The sequence below is a fragment of the Podarcis gaigeae genome (assembly GCF_964106915.1).
Source record: "Podarcis gaigeae genome assembly, chromosome: 1".
Lineage (NCBI taxonomy): Eukaryota > Metazoa > Chordata > Lepidosauria > Squamata > Lacertidae > Podarcis > Podarcis gaigeae.
Window position 1 is genome coordinate 84,169,952 of NC_139678.1, and position 14,878 is coordinate 84,184,829.

Below are 14,878 nucleotides of genomic sequence, written 5' to 3' on the forward strand. Positions count from 1 at the left end.
CCCACAATGTATAGGGACCCTAGGTTGAGAAAGCCTGGTTCCACTGTTCCTGAAGACTAGTGGGGCTGAGTTGCTGCAGTAGTCAAGGTACTGTGATAAAAGAGAACGAGAGACGCACAGCTCTAGGGTGCTGCAACTGACTCCACTGCAACATCTTACTCTCCTCCCATTCTTCCTCCATCCCATGCCTCCTGCGTTGTTATTGTTTTAATTTTATGACCGTTCTAACCATATCTATATCATGTATCTATATATCTATATTCGCAAGGCACATCTAGGCTGCAGAAATGGATGGGAAAGAAGAGTAGGTGCCTTTTTAAAGTCGGTTGTTGTAAGTACCTGTATTAAAAGTAGTAGTAGTAGTAGTAGTAGTAGTACAGTAATCTGCTCCCCGATGTATCAAGAGTATTTTGGGCGAACTATTTCAATGTTTTAATGCAGCCGTTTAAGTAGAGCAAGCACAGAAACCGCTTTGCACACACGCACACACGCTTACTGTGTATAATATAACATACGTATAGGATCCACCCCCCCCTAGCTCGCCTTTCTGATACTCCTACCTCTTTAAGAGCTCGCCCCCTCCCTTTCTCCACCCCGCCCACCCCAGTGGAGCCGGAAAAGCGCAGCGAACCCTCCACTTTCTGAGAAGCAGTGACGCCTCTGGAGCTGCCATGGAACCAGGTATACTGTCATTGACCCTTGCGTGGGAGGGGAAGCTGGATCAGGATCCGGGATGGGTGGGGGAAACAACCCGGGAATTTGCGCCGCTTCCCCTTCGTGTGCTTTTAGAAGCGCCCTCTCTTTCCTAGAACCCCGTTTTATCCTAGCACAACTTTCTGACGTTCCTTACCTTAGCATCCTTTCTCCCAAAGTGGAGCGAGCGTAACCGCTACCTGTCCCGGCGCGAAATCGGTGTCACTGCCGATGAAGGAAAGATTTCGTTATTTATTACTTCCGTTTGTATATTCGTGTATTTCTCTTTGCCCGGTAAGCCGTAAAACGGTGCAAGCAGAAAACCTGACGTGGTCTAGACGTGGGGGGGTGTCTCTTTTTTAAAAAGGGGTGCTGCTGGTGTAACTGCTCCGGGACCCCCGAGTCTGCGGCGGAGTTTGCAGCCGCGGGGGAAGGGAGAGGGAGGCGCGGAGTGCTCAGCTTTCGTTTTCTCCTCGCCGCGTGTTCCCTGCAGGTGGCAATGTGTACGAAGAGGCGCCGGGCCACGGGCCGCCCCCCGACGGCCAGGGGATCGACGTTATAAACGGCCCTATCCTGAATGGCCCTGAGGTTCAGGTAAGAAGCACTTCTCACTCCCCAGCAAAGTATTCATAATGGATGGAAATTGTCTTTCAGTGCGTTTAAGAATGCGATCAGTTCTGCACAGTGGTTAGAGAGTGTCAGACTAGGACCAGGTTTCACATCCTCAGTAGGTCATGGAGCTCGCTCACTCAGCCTAGCCTACCTCCCAGGGTTGTTGTGAGGATAAGATGAGGATAACAGGGGCTTGCTTTCTTTGATGTGGAAGGGGGAAAGCCCCTCCACATCAACATGCTAAAAATTTTATTTTGGGCATGTATGCTGGCTCTTCTTCATGCGTGCAAGAACACGTGCATACCACTTATTCTCAGCAGCCTAATAATAATTCAGTGGTACCTCGGGTTAAGTACGTAATTTGTTCCGGAGGTCCATTCTTAACCTGAAACTGTTCTTAACCTGAAGCACCACTTTAGCTAATGGGGCCTCCCGTTGCCGCTGCACGATTTCTGTTCTCATCCTGAAGCAAAGTTCTTAACCCGAGGTACTATTTCTGGGTTAGCAGAGTCTGTAACCTGAAGCGTATATAACCCGAGGTACCACTGTAATTAAAAAAACAGCCTTGGAATGGAGAACAGCCCTCTCTAGCAGTGCCTTCCTCACCCTAAGTCATGGCCTTTTTATTTCTTTTAATAATAATAATTTATTACTTAAAACCAGACCATCTGGCCGGGCCTTCCCAGCCACACTGGGCAGCTCCCAACAGAATATTACAAACACGTTAAAACATCAACCATTAAAAACTTCCCTAAACATATTTATTGCATTTATACCCTGCTTTCTTGTCCAGGGAGCTCAAGGTGGTGAACATGGTTGCCTGCCTCCTCATTTAACCCCCACAACAACCCTGTGAGGTTGGTTAGGCTGAGAGGCAGAGACTAACTCAAGGTCACCCAGTGAGCTTCATGGCCAAGTGGGGCTTTGAAACCTGGTCTCCCAGCCCCTAGTCTGGCACTCTATCCACTACCTCACAGTGGCCCTCATTTCTTTCTCTCTCTCTGAGATGGGATACGGGTGGCACTGTGGGTAGGCCACAGAGCCTAGGACTTGCCGATCAGAAGGTCGACAGTTCGAATCCCCGCGAGGGGGTGAGCTCCCGTTGCTCGGTCCCTGCTCCTGCCAACCTAGCAGTTCGAAAGCACGTCAAAGTGCAAGTAGATAAATAGGTACCGCTCCGGCGGGAAGGTAAACGGCGTTTCCGTGCACTGCTCTGGTTCGCCAAAAGCGGCTTAGTCATGCTGGCCACATGACCCGGAAGCTGTATGCCGGCTCCCTCGGCCAATAAAGCGAGATGAGTGCCGCAACCCCAGAGTCATCCACGACTGGACCTAATGGTCAGGGGTCCCTTTACCTTTACCTCTCTGAGATATGTGGCATGCTGGCTCTCTGCTATGGGGGGGGGGCGAGTTTACCAGGGTGTTTCTCTTAACCCCCATGTGATCCTTCTGTCTTTAGCTGGATGACTTTGTGGGGGCTCACGCCGAGTATGACGAAGAGAAGGAGGAGAGCAAGTACTTCCGCCGCAAGCGCTTTGGTGTGATCAAGAACCTCTTGGCAGCCAGCTTGGGAGGAATGCTGACCTATGGGGTCTTTCTAGGTATGCCACACTTTCATTGTCTTCCTCTCCTGCTCCATAGCCTAGTCTCCATCAGATGCTCATCTGCCTGCAAGTCCAGCCATACCTCTAGGTCAGGTGTGGCTAACTTTTTTCTGGTCATATTGATCCATTGCCAAGATTCAGGGGCAAAGTGTAAAAGTGGGTGTCGTGAAAACTGCAGTTCCCAGGGCTGCCTTCCGAAAAGACTTTCCCACCAGCTATTTTATCTTTATTTTTGAAATAATTTGATCCCTGAAATCCCTGCCTGATCACTGACATGGAATGGACTCCCTTGGGAGGTTGTGGACTCTGCTTCATTGGAGGTTTTTAAGCAGAGGTTTGGTGGTTATCTGTCATGGATGGTTCAGCTGGGATTCCTGCATTGCAGGGGGTTGGACTAGATGACCGTTGGTGCCCCTTCCAACTCTACAATTTTATTATTCTATGATCTTCAAGGGGAGTAACTGTTAGTATTCCCCTATGGTTCAGATACATGGCTTGTATCCATTAGGAACTGTGCATCCAACATTGTGGACCTAATTTTGCAGAGTTGAGATCAGGCAGGATCCCGCCCTTTTGAACTTCCTATGCCGACTGAAGACTTTTTCAAAAATATATTGTGTCTGGCATTTTAGCTGAATTCTGGTTTTATCATTTTAACAAGATTTATGTTTGCATTATATTGCGCTTCTTGTACATCACTTAGAAGTTGTTGAAATTAAGCGGTATATAAATGGTTGAAAGAATGATGTCTCAAGGCAACTTGCAGCTTCCAAATTTACTATAGTGGTATAGTGAGGCATGGAAGGACGAGGCAGCTGGATGGGAAACTCCAGGATCTGTTGGCTAAAGTGGATGATCAGCAGGACTCCGCAACCATAGGGAGGTTATAGCCTGCTGAGATGTAGAGCAGATACATGTTGACAACCATTTGGAATGGGCAGATGTTTCTGCATCTCTCAATACTAGAAGCTGGAGCCATCCAATGAAGTTGAATATTGGAAGTACTTCCTCGTACTGTGCATAATTAAACTCTGGAATTTGCTACTGCAAGATGTAGTGATGGCCACCACCATGTTGGATGGCTTTCAAAGGAGATTAAACACATGAATGAAGGATAAGTGTATCTGTGGCCACTAGCCATGATGGCTACATAACCACCTCCAGGACTAGAGGCAGCATGTTTCTGAATAGCATTTCTGGGAAGGCGAGTAGAGAAGTGCTGTTGTGCTCATGTTCTGCTCATGGCCTTCCCAGAGGCCACTACAGGAAAGGGGATGCTGGACTAGATGAGCCTTTGGTCTGATCCGGATGAGCTCTTTTTGTGTTCTTGCCTGTCTGTTTCTTGTGGTTCGGTTCCCTATCTTTGTTTTCAGCGGCTGATCCAGTCCTGTGACAGTTCAGTGCTTTTCCTGTGGTTCTGACCACAGCTATTTTATACCAGCCTAGGACATGATGCCGTGGGTTCCTTACATAGCGCCACAATTGTTACGATTGCAATATTTCTGGTCTCTAAGCCAGGATTGCAACATCTGCTTGGGTGAAACCTTTATTTCCTCTTTCAATTGAAGCTGAAGTTGCAACCCAACAGAGAAGTGTTGGTTTGCTGCGATAAAATTAAATCCGAAATGGTGACCTGTTGCAAACTTAAATCTCTAGTGGTGATTCGTTGCATGTAGCACACCCATTACTTCATAAAATGGTGGAAAGTGCTACTTTGTAGTTCATAAAGACCCTTTGGGATTACAGGTGTTGATTTGCTTGGTTTTCAGGGGCTCAGTCCACCAAACAACACTGTTTTGAAACCTCTCTTCACTTCCATGGTCCTTGTACATGGTAATTAATGGAGGCAACACTGTTTAGGGAACTGCACGTGTATCTTTATGTGGGAGCACTAAAAATATGCTGCCTTCCTCACAAGTGCATTCTGGTGGCATAGTCCCAGAGGAAGCACTATCTGTTTTCATTTTCATTTTGCACATTTGATTCAGATCAAAAGCTTTTGGACCTTACCTTGTTGTGAAGGAGCAGGATGTGCAAGTTGCATCCTACTATTCCTCTGCAGCAGAATAACAGAATGGCATCATCCTGCCAATCTAGAAGGAGCAGATCCAGTGGCAGGGAGGAGAAGCAGCTTATGATGCTTGACATCCTGATGAAACCTGGGCCTCTGCCTCACCTTCCAAGAGTATATTAAAACGGGTGTCTTTTTAACGATTTCACCCACTTGGTCCTGTTGGATGGTGTGGGTCTCAGTGTGGTGTTGGAACTCATTGAGGAAGTAAGCAGAGGGATCCTGGACAAGTCAGCTCTGTTTCTGAACATGACTGTATCTTGCAGCCCTGGTGCAATCTCTGAATATTCCCTCCGCTTGGAGAGAAGAGCCTTCATCAGCCATTGTTAGCTTTTTTCCCCTTGGGTTTGTGGGGACCTAGTTTAGCAGTGTGGTACCTGTACTGAACAAGGTTGTGCCAACTCTTAAGTGCCCCTGTCATCTCCCTTAGGCTTGCTGCAGATGCAGCTCATCCTGCACTATGACGAGACGTACCGAGAGGTGAAATACAGCAACCTGGAACTACAGAACATTGACAGCAAGATGCTGATGGGCATCAATGTCACACCTATTGTTGCCCTGTTCTACACTCCAATGCTCATCAGGTATTCCTCTGCTCTGACTTCCTGATCACCCCCTCTGAATACTTTTCATGCTATTCATACTTTTTTGTTGGGGGGGGGGGAGTTGTGCCTGGAATACAAATTTTGGGTGTGCCAAGCTAGGGGTTTTCTTGTAGACTTCTCACACTTTACCCTGCCAAAAGTGAGCAAAAACATGACAAGAGATGGGGGGAATGCAGATTCTGAAGCATAGAAGATTATGTAGCTTATAGTGTGAGAACAATCAGTGGGCAGTGCTAAAAATCCTCAGTGTGGATGCACCATTCTTTCGGAAGGGGTGAAAAAACCTGAATCCTGTGTCCTTGAGGTAGCTAGAACACAAGTAATCTCACAGTTGTTAAAACATTTCGCCCTGCCTAGAACACAGACCTATTTTTTTCTGTCTTTCCAGATTCTTTGGCACCAAATGGATGCTATTCTTGGCCGTGGGTGTCTACACACTCTTTGTCTCCACCAACTACTGGGAACGCTACTATACCTTGGTGCCATCGGCCGTGGCCATCGGGGCTGCCATTATACCTCTCTGGGCCTCCATGGGCAATTATGTCACCCGGTGAGCCTGTTGCTGAAGGGAAAGACACTAGATTGAAAGACCTCCCCGAGTGTCTTTGCATGGCCCTTACCATACATAAGTACCATTCTGGTCACTTAGCGACTCTCCTTAACAATATTGTGAATTCCCGACTGGTGTTGGCATTGAGATGTTCCATCGTCAGTGTGGTAAATAGGTTTTGGGTGTTCTGGTTGCACCAACCTGCAGAAGCATTTATTGGCAGCTTCCATGGGAGGAGGAATGTTACAGCAGGTATAAGGAGCATGTGGTCCTCCAGATGTCCTTAGACTCTTGCTCCCATCATCCACAGCCTGCATAGGGGTGGTGAGAGCATCTCACAGCATAAATAAACATACAGTCATACTTCGGAAGTTGAACGCCTTGCGAGACAAACGTTTTGGCTCCCGAATGCTGCAAACCTGGAAGTGATTGTTCCAGTTTGCGAACGTTCTTTGGAACCCAAATGTCTGTTGTGGTTTCTGCAGCTTCCGATTTGCTGCAGCCAATTGGAAGCCGTGCCTTGGTTCACGAACGTTTTGAAAGTCGAACGGATTCCATTCGACTTCTGAAGTACGACTGTACTGACCTTCGTTTTTTACTTGTTTTGCTTTTATTGTATGGTTTTCATTCGGTCGTGCTTTGATGTATTTTTGTGATGTAGCAGTGTATACATGTTAATTTTATAAATGAATAAAACAAATAAATCTGGAGTGCCACAGGCTCCCTAGCCTGGCCCAGAGTGTGTCCTGGAGAGAGCAGGTGGGCAGCTGGTTGCACTCACCTGGTCATCTGATATGTTCGACTTGCCTCAACAGGATGGCACAGAAGTACTATGAATATGCGAACTACAAGTTGGAACATGTCCAGGAGCAGCAAAGGGCACCACGTGGGGCCTACAACTCCTACATTGTTGGCTTCCAGACTGTCTTTTACGCCATCTTCTATGTGAGAGCTCTATTAAAAGGGTTTTTTTCATGCACCTTTGGGGTGGAGTGGGATGTGTGTGTATTCCCCATTGTCGCTCCTTGTCTGTTGGGAAATGGCAGCCGTCGGTGATATACAGTGGTGCCCCGCAAGACGAACGCCTCGCAAGACGAAAAACCCACTAGACGAAAGGGTTTTCCGTTTTTGGAGGCGCTAAGCTAAACGAATTTCTCTATGGGGTTGCTTCGCAAGACGAAAAAATCTTGCGAGTTCCCGCGTTTTTTTCCTCGCTTTTTTCTGCCCTTTCCCTAAGCGCTAAGCCGCTTATCAGCTGTTCCGCTGATAAGCCGCTTCTCAGCTGATCGCTAAAAGCCGCTAGACCGCTAATAGCGCTAATCCGCTAAGCTGTCAATGGGCTTGCTTCGCAAGACGAAAAAACCGCTAGACGAAGAGAATCACGGAATGGATTAATTTCGTCTTGCGAGGCACCACTGTAGTTCAGTGACGGGACACCCTCTCATTCTCTGCACTTGTTGGGTTTCTCTCTCTCTCCTGCCCACAGTTGGTTTATCTTGCATTCTCTCTCGCCCTGTTTTCCAGCTGAGCTTTGTCTGTGCCCAGTTTCCCATGTTTTTCTTCATAAAGGGGCACCTCTCTGATTTGAACCACACTCTCTTCAGCGTAAAGCACTGCGGTGAGTATCCTGGCTGAGGGCCTGTAGCTCAGTGGGTAGAGCATCTGTCTTGCATGCAGAAGAGGTGTTTTGCTGGCCGACTTGTTGTAAGGTAGCCATTTACCTCCACCTCCCATTCCTTGAGCAAATGGAGCTTAATATAAGTTGCCTCTCTGAGATCTTGGGGGTGGGGCAGATGGAAAGAGGAATTTGTTGTAAAGTTACCTGTCTATGTATTGGGAGGAGGTTGGGTTACCAGACAAAATCAGCTGTGCAGTTAATGAAAAAAATGAATGGGGAAAATAGGAAGATGGAGGGATTTGGAGAAATTTCTTTGGGAGTGTCTTGGAGCAAGTGAGTCAGTGAATGGTCTAGGCCTTCCCAACTGCTGGCTCCAGCCTCATCCATTGGCATGCAACTTCCTACTGTCCATACATGGCCACCTCTGGGCAATAAGTGTTCCCACCCCTGCCCTTTATACCCATGATCCTAATCTTTGGGGACCCTTTCCCAACTAGGCCTGTGGTCTCTGAAAGTGCTGGGTTTTTTCCTTGCAGGGACCAAGAGCCATGGGATTCTCACAGGGTTCAACACCACGGTTCTGCAGAAGCTGCCACGCAGCAATGAGCTCATCACGGTGGAGAGTGTGCTCATGGGAGTGGCCTTCCTCTCCATGCTCCTGGTATGAAGCTAGGGACAAAAAAAGCACAAGGGCAAAGGCATGGACTAACTCACCCTGCTTGTGGTCATCATGAAATCAGTAGTAAAAGCAATACATTCTGCAACCCAGATTCCTCTGCCCCTAAAATGTGTAACACAGTTGGCAGGTAAATCACATACAAAGCAAATGGGTTCATTGTGCACGTGATAGTGCAATCCTCTTGAACCCCCTACGTACATACGAAGAGCCTGCTGGATCAGGCCAGTGGCCCAACTAGTCCAGCATCCTGTTCTCACATAGGCTAACCAATTGCCCGTGGAAAGCCTGCAAGCAGAACATGGACATAACAGCACGGTCCCCTCCTGCTGTTTCTAGCACCTGGTATTCAGAAGGATATTGTCTCTTGACTGTAAAGGTTATGTGGCTGCATTCTAGGCAGGTTGAGGAAAATGTCCCAGCCAGAAATGTTACTATGAATCAGTGCATTGACCTGTATATCTGCAGCAGCCACACACTAGGATTGCCTCTGTCTTTACCTAGCTGGGTATGAGTGTTCCACCTTTATGGGCTGGAGCATAGGGTAAGAGTTGTTGCTGCTGCTGCTGCTGCTGCTGCTGTTGCCACATGGATTGTGGACCCAGGTAAGAGCTTTCAAGTGGTACTACGCAAAGATACAGCCATATCAAAATTGTCCCTTAACATAGGTGGAAATGAGGTTCAATGAGATGAATGAACAAAATCTCTGGTCTATGTAAATGTGATCCATTTCTTTATTTTACCCTGCAAGGGGCAGAATTAATATGGATACTGGGTTGCCATTGAAAACAGCAGCCCCATGGCTAATTCTCTTTGCCCCATCTGTAATACTTCTGATGACTTCTGATGTCATCTTGTTTCATATTTCTCTGCCTCACATCATTGGCTGCTGCCAATGTTTATGTTTGGCAGGGGAGGTGATGGGACAATACAGGAAATTATGCTTAAACATTCCCAGCAGAGATGGGGAATCTGTGGCCCTAAAAATTATAAGAATTTGTGGACTGCAGCTTCCATCATCCCTGACCATTGGCCATGCTGGCTGGGGCTGAGTTCTGCAATCGTGTGGAAGGTTACGGGTGCCCCCATTCCTCCTTTTAACAAGGAGAGTACAGGGAGAGCCCTGGTCATATTTTCCCAGCTTCTGATATCTCAGTGCCACACCTTTCTGTTTCCACAGGTGTTGCTTCTGTGTGGCTCAGCCTATCGCCCCACAGAGGAGATAGATTTGCGCAGCATTGGCTGGGGCAACATCTTCCAGCTGCCTTTCAAGCACATGCGGGACTACCGCCTGCGCCACCTCATTGTCTTCTTCATCTACAGTGGATTTGAGGTGGTCTTCTTCTGCACTGGCTTCACCCTGGTAATGCGAAGTCCTCCCAGGTTTGGAGACAGGAAGGGCTGGGCACCCAAGTACCTCCGTGCTAACCAAAAGGTCCTTCATCTCCACTTCCCAGAACTATGGTGTCTGCTCCATTGGCCTGGAGCGCATGGCGTACATCCTCACTGCTTATGGACTCTCCTCTGCTGTCTGTTCCACCCTGGGTCTCTCTATGCTGTGTCTGCCTCGCCAAGTTCCCCTGCTTGCCGGAGCATTGGTCCATGCCATCCTCTTGATCGGCCTCTTCTGTTGGGCGCCTCAGGCCCGTAGCTTAGGCGAAGAAGCCCTGCTCTATCTGGTAGCTGCACTCTGGGGTCTTGGCAGTGCCCTCAACAAGACAGGCCTCAGCTGTGAGTAAAACAATACCCCTTTGGTGTCGGAGCCTTAGACCAAGTCAGATCATCAGTCTGTCTACCTCACTATTGTCTATGGCAGTGTTTCCCAAACTTGGGTCTCCAGCTTTTTTTAAAAAAAAACTACAATCCCCACCATCCCTGACCGCTGGTCCTGCTAGCTAGGGATGATGGGAGTTGTAGTCTAAAAATAGCTGGAGACCCAAGTTTGGGAAACCCTGGTCTACCGTGACTGGCAGCAACTCCCAAGGCTTTCAGCCACAGTTCTCTCCCATCCTACCTGGAGATGCTTGGGATTGAACCTGGGACCTTCTGGATGCGAAGCAGAGGCTGCAAACAGTGCCTGCATTTGATGTAGTAGCTGTTGTACCTTCCACAGACTAGGACAGGAGTAGCCAATGCTGTGTCCTGCTTTTGGACTCTCAACTCCCATCAGCCTCTGCTAGCATGGTCAATCGCTGGGGATGATAGGAGTTGGGAGTCCAACAACATCTGGAGGACATCACCTTGGTTTCCTCTGGACTAGGAGGTACAGCAAGCTGAGCTGGACAATACCATGGTAACAACTCTGAAATGGTGTGATAGATGCTGGTTACCTGGAAGAGGCTCGATTCTAACTGTTTGAATGGCAGGTAGTGTCTTCCGTGAACTTCAGTCTCCCTTGACGGCATCATTGATCACTAGTAAAGCAAAATAATGGGCTTGTTCACACATGGCACTCAACACAGATGCAAGTGGTTTCTCCATCTGTACAAGTGTCTATGTGAAACATTGTCTGCTTGTTGATCTATTGTGCACACCGCTGAACATTACATGTCAACAACTGTGAGTGTGCAGCTCCTTTGTTTACATGCATTATAGACTGGTCATGCGTGAGCACCCCTAGTAACTGCCCCCAAGATACTTTTCCATGGTTTGTTACACATTTTGGAGGGGAGCATTTTATAAGATGCATTATTTTCCTAACCTTTCATACTAGTCTGTACTGAGAACAACAGAAATAACGCAGCAGTGTCTTGTAGCACCTTAGAAGGCTTCACACATTTATTATGGCGTAAGATTTCTTGGATTACAGTCTGCTTCTTCAGAATCATGAAGGGTTAGCATGTTCGCGCATACACACACACATATGGGTGAAGGGCGATTGTGAAGAATAAGATAGGCAATGAAAGCTAATAGTCTCTGAATCTATTTGCTGTATCCCTGTCCCCTGCCCTTTCCCTACAGCACTCCTGGGGATACTTTATGAAGACAAGGAGCGTCAGGACTTTGTCTTCACCATATATCACTGGTGGCAAGCCATAGCCATCTTCGTTGTTTATCTCTGGTCTGGACTGCCCATGAAGGTTAGTGGGAAGTCTGGCACTGCATGAATTCTTTGACCTCTCTGGCTCTTGGTGGTGTATGAAGATGACTTTGAAAGGAGGAGAGTTCCTCTGGCCTGGGGATAACAGAGAATAAATCTAAAGCCAGTAGTGTTGTGAAGGAACTTGAAGGAATGAGCAGAAAGGGTTAATGGAATGGCACCTAGGAGCCTAGGTGACAGTTCGCCTAGGTCATATCTGCAGAACTGACCTTTGTGTTAACTGATGGAGTCTCTCTTCCTTCTAGGCCAAGTTATCCATCGTGCTCGCTACTCTGGTAGCTGCAGTAATATCTTACCTGTGGATGGAGCGTAAAGTAGCCCAGATGATCCCTCATCGCCTCCCCAAAATTCCCAAGCCCCGTCACAAGGTGCGGGGCTACCGCTACATGGACGATGACAACTCTGACGAGACTGGCTCTGAGAAGGAAGAGGATAAGGAGAGCGATTCCTCTGAGGAAGAGGCAGAAGGGGAGGAACCCAGTGGCCTCCGTAATCGACCTCACCGAAGGAACAGATGTTCCTATGAGCAGGCCTTGGGAGGGGAAGGGGGAGAGAATGTGGGCTAGTGCCTGCCCTTTTCTCACCTGTCTGGGTTGGGACATGACGCTCAGGTGCCTTTGGCATCAGCCTCTCTCCTTCGCTTGAGTCCTCTTTCTGATCATGTTTCAACTTTGTTGGGACCACATGCCGTGTTTGAGCCATTTCCTTACCTCGCTCCTGACACTTCAGCTACAGTTGGAAGAGAATGAAGCTTCAAAGGCACACTTGCTGACAAAAGTTCTTCACGCCTCCCCTGCCTAATATGTGGCGGGATTTGTAATCTTCAGCTTCAGACTGTGGGTGGTACAATATATCCAGGCATCTTCCTATGGAAAAGTTTAGGTGGATTCTGAGAAATAAGTACAAGGTACGAAATGTCAACGCTTTAGATGCGTAAGCCCCTGGAGGTTGGGAGAAGGGGGATTACGTCAAACTTTTCTTAGTCTTTAGAAACAAATGGCAGTAAAGTCTTGGTACTTTTTCAGAAGTTATTTTACTGTGTAGTTTGGCTCCTGAAGGTGTTTCTGTGGCCTATCACAGTTGGCCCTATTGCTGGTGGGTATTCTCTCTCTGATAATACGCAAGTTTATCCACTAAAGACCTTGCAACAAAATTGATCCTGCTCATTTGACACCCAGTGCTCACATGATAAACCAATAAAGAACTTTGTCTTCAACTGTTGATAAAATGTACTCAGCATAAAAGTTGACTGACAGCAGCTGTGTGTCAGCTGTCTTACTTAGCAATTCCAACTGCACAGTTCCTGAGCACTGTGCAGTGATTGCTCTTTGGTTGTAAGCCAGGGCCCAATTTTGCCCATGAGGTCTATTTTCCCCATACTACACTCACCTGCCTCACACCTGATGTCAGCTGCAAGGCAGGTAAAGATGCAACATGATTGGCTGTATGACTTGGGTTCTCCATGAGGAATTTATACAGTCACAGTCTGCAGAGGGCAGCTTTTCCAGCTCTGTGTGTAGTGCTTGGGAAGTGCTGAGTGCAGGACATGGGAAGCACTTTGCACATCACTGACTGGCTGCCAGGTGCTTGGGAAGTGATGTGCAAGGAGGCTTTGACAGGTGTCAGTCATCTGGAGATTTCAGGTTGCCTTGTGGGTTTGACAACCCTAGTACGGAGAGAATCTTGGTTAGCCTCAAGCTTAGACTTTGAATCCTGAACTGGGAGGCAGAGGGGAGCTTGGCAGGGCATTGTGGGCACCATGGCATCTGCAGGGACATGTTGGCAAAGCCAGATAAAGGCAACACTGAGCTAGGTAGTCCAGTGGCCCGAAGGGATGCAAGACAGTGTCCTGTCTTCTTGGTCCAAGGACCCAAGTTTAATCGCCAGCATAACACTGACAGTTGAAAGGAAATCAGGCAATACTGTAAATATTTGGGGCAGGGAAGAAGTAGGGGCACTGTGGAAAGAAGACCCTCCCCAAGGCAATCTCTTGAGCTGGGTGTGTGTGTGCAGAGGTGAGGTTCAAACGCAAATCTTCATTGCTCATCGTGCCTCAGACAGTGAGCCATTGTGAGCACCAGGAATATTCTTTATTGTAAAGGATCCCCCCCACTTTCCCTGATCCTATTTTTATATGCTCCAGTTCCCTCAAAACCTGTTTTTATCATTTTTAATATGCCTTTATACTACTGTTTTATTGGATTTGTATTTTTGTTTTAGTTGTTTATAGTGTTTTTGTACACTGTATAATTCAACACTGTATTTTTTTTAATGGTGGAACTGTTTCTAAATGATTTTAGATAAAATACATTAATAAAGTTTCGCTTGAAGCAAACGCCTTAAGAGATGCAGCAAATATATTTCAATGAAAGGAGAACTTTTCCAAACCTAGGCTTTTCCAAATAAAATTATTTGGGATTGAGGACTTCTCATTGAAAGGCACATCTATGTTTTACATCTGTGTAGGCGTGACAGGCATGGGAATCTGGAGAGACCAAAAAGTTGGCAACTCAAGTAGACAGGAAGGAGCCAACCCTGATTTCTCTTCTGTGCCTCCAGCTGGTCCTACCCCAGCTTTCCTTCAGCCGCATTCTCTTGGAGTTCTTCCCTCCGCTCTCCTATTAACTGCCCCTTGTCCTTTTGTGACATCAGAGGCAGTCTGTAGATAACAGCATCAGCACAGCCTCCCTGAGCCTGAAAATTCTGGGGACACCTCAGCAGTAATTTTTAAAAACTATTAAAAATATTTACAGCCCACCCTTCATGTTTGCTGATATGGGTGAGGCAGGTCTCATAATAAACTCAGGTATTTGATCTTCCATTATCTGTCTTTGAATAAAAAAGATAGAATAGACACTACAGGTTGAGGTATATAGAAAAATATTTACCTGCTAACTTCCACAGGTTTCATCTGTTCATGAATATCCACCAGTTTCCTTTCACATGTGTACACTCACATGACCATATTTGAAACCTTCCATACACACACACACACACACACACACACAGGCATAAGATAACCAACATCCAAGAATAATTCCAGCAGACACATTCACTCATATTTCACTCTGCATTCATTCACGTTCAAGCAGAGTGGTGCAGCGGAAGCATGCTGGGCCCATAACCTGTTGTTGGGATACTGCCAGGGAGACAAAGGCATCAGGCAGCCTAGACGTCGTCTCCAGATAATCTCTCGATCTGCCGTAGAACAGCATCAGTCAATTAGCGACACAAGCCTCAGACACATTCCAAGACTCATGCACACCCTTTCTGCAGAGTTTCCACAACAGAAGATGCACCCAGAAGAGCATATTTACAGCTTTATTCAACGTTGGTCAGAACAAAGGAAA

The 14,878-nt window shown here is 47.3% G+C and overlaps 1 protein-coding gene and 1 long non-coding RNA gene across 3 annotated transcripts; one reads left to right on the plus strand and one right to left on the minus strand.

Annotated features, from left to right (window-relative positions):
- Nucleotides 1–597: 597 nt before the first annotated feature.
- On the plus strand, nt 598–13,863 carry UNC93B1 (unc-93 homolog B1, TLR signaling regulator). Of its 2 annotated transcripts, XR_014561323.1 has the most exons (13): nt 599–681; nt 1,187–1,287; nt 2,764–2,905; nt 5,410–5,563; nt 5,973–6,134; nt 6,950–7,079; nt 7,659–7,752; nt 8,289–8,413; nt 9,609–9,791; nt 9,886–10,159; nt 11,390–11,508; nt 11,774–13,171; nt 13,206–13,863. XR_014561323.1 is itself a non-coding variant. In XM_083727329.1 (12 exons), the coding sequence occupies exons 1-12, from the start codon at nt 672–674 to the stop codon at nt 12,092–12,094; spliced, it is 1,815 nt and encodes a 604-aa protein (XP_083583455.1). In that variant the 5' UTR covers nt 598–671; the 3' UTR covers nt 12,095–13,863. The 2 variants fall into 2 exon arrangements, 1 of the variants encoding a protein (XP_083583455.1); XM_083727329.1 differs by having other exon boundaries at nt 598–681; nt 11,774–13,863.
- LOC310839266 lies at nt 11,179–12,247 on the minus strand. The gene is made up of 2 exons (XR_014561383.1): nt 12,113–12,247; nt 11,179–11,603 (listed from the first exon to the last, which is right to left on the minus strand). It is a non-coding gene; the product is annotated as an uncharacterized lncRNA (long non-coding RNA).
- Nucleotides 13,864–14,878: the final 1,015 nt, after the last annotated feature.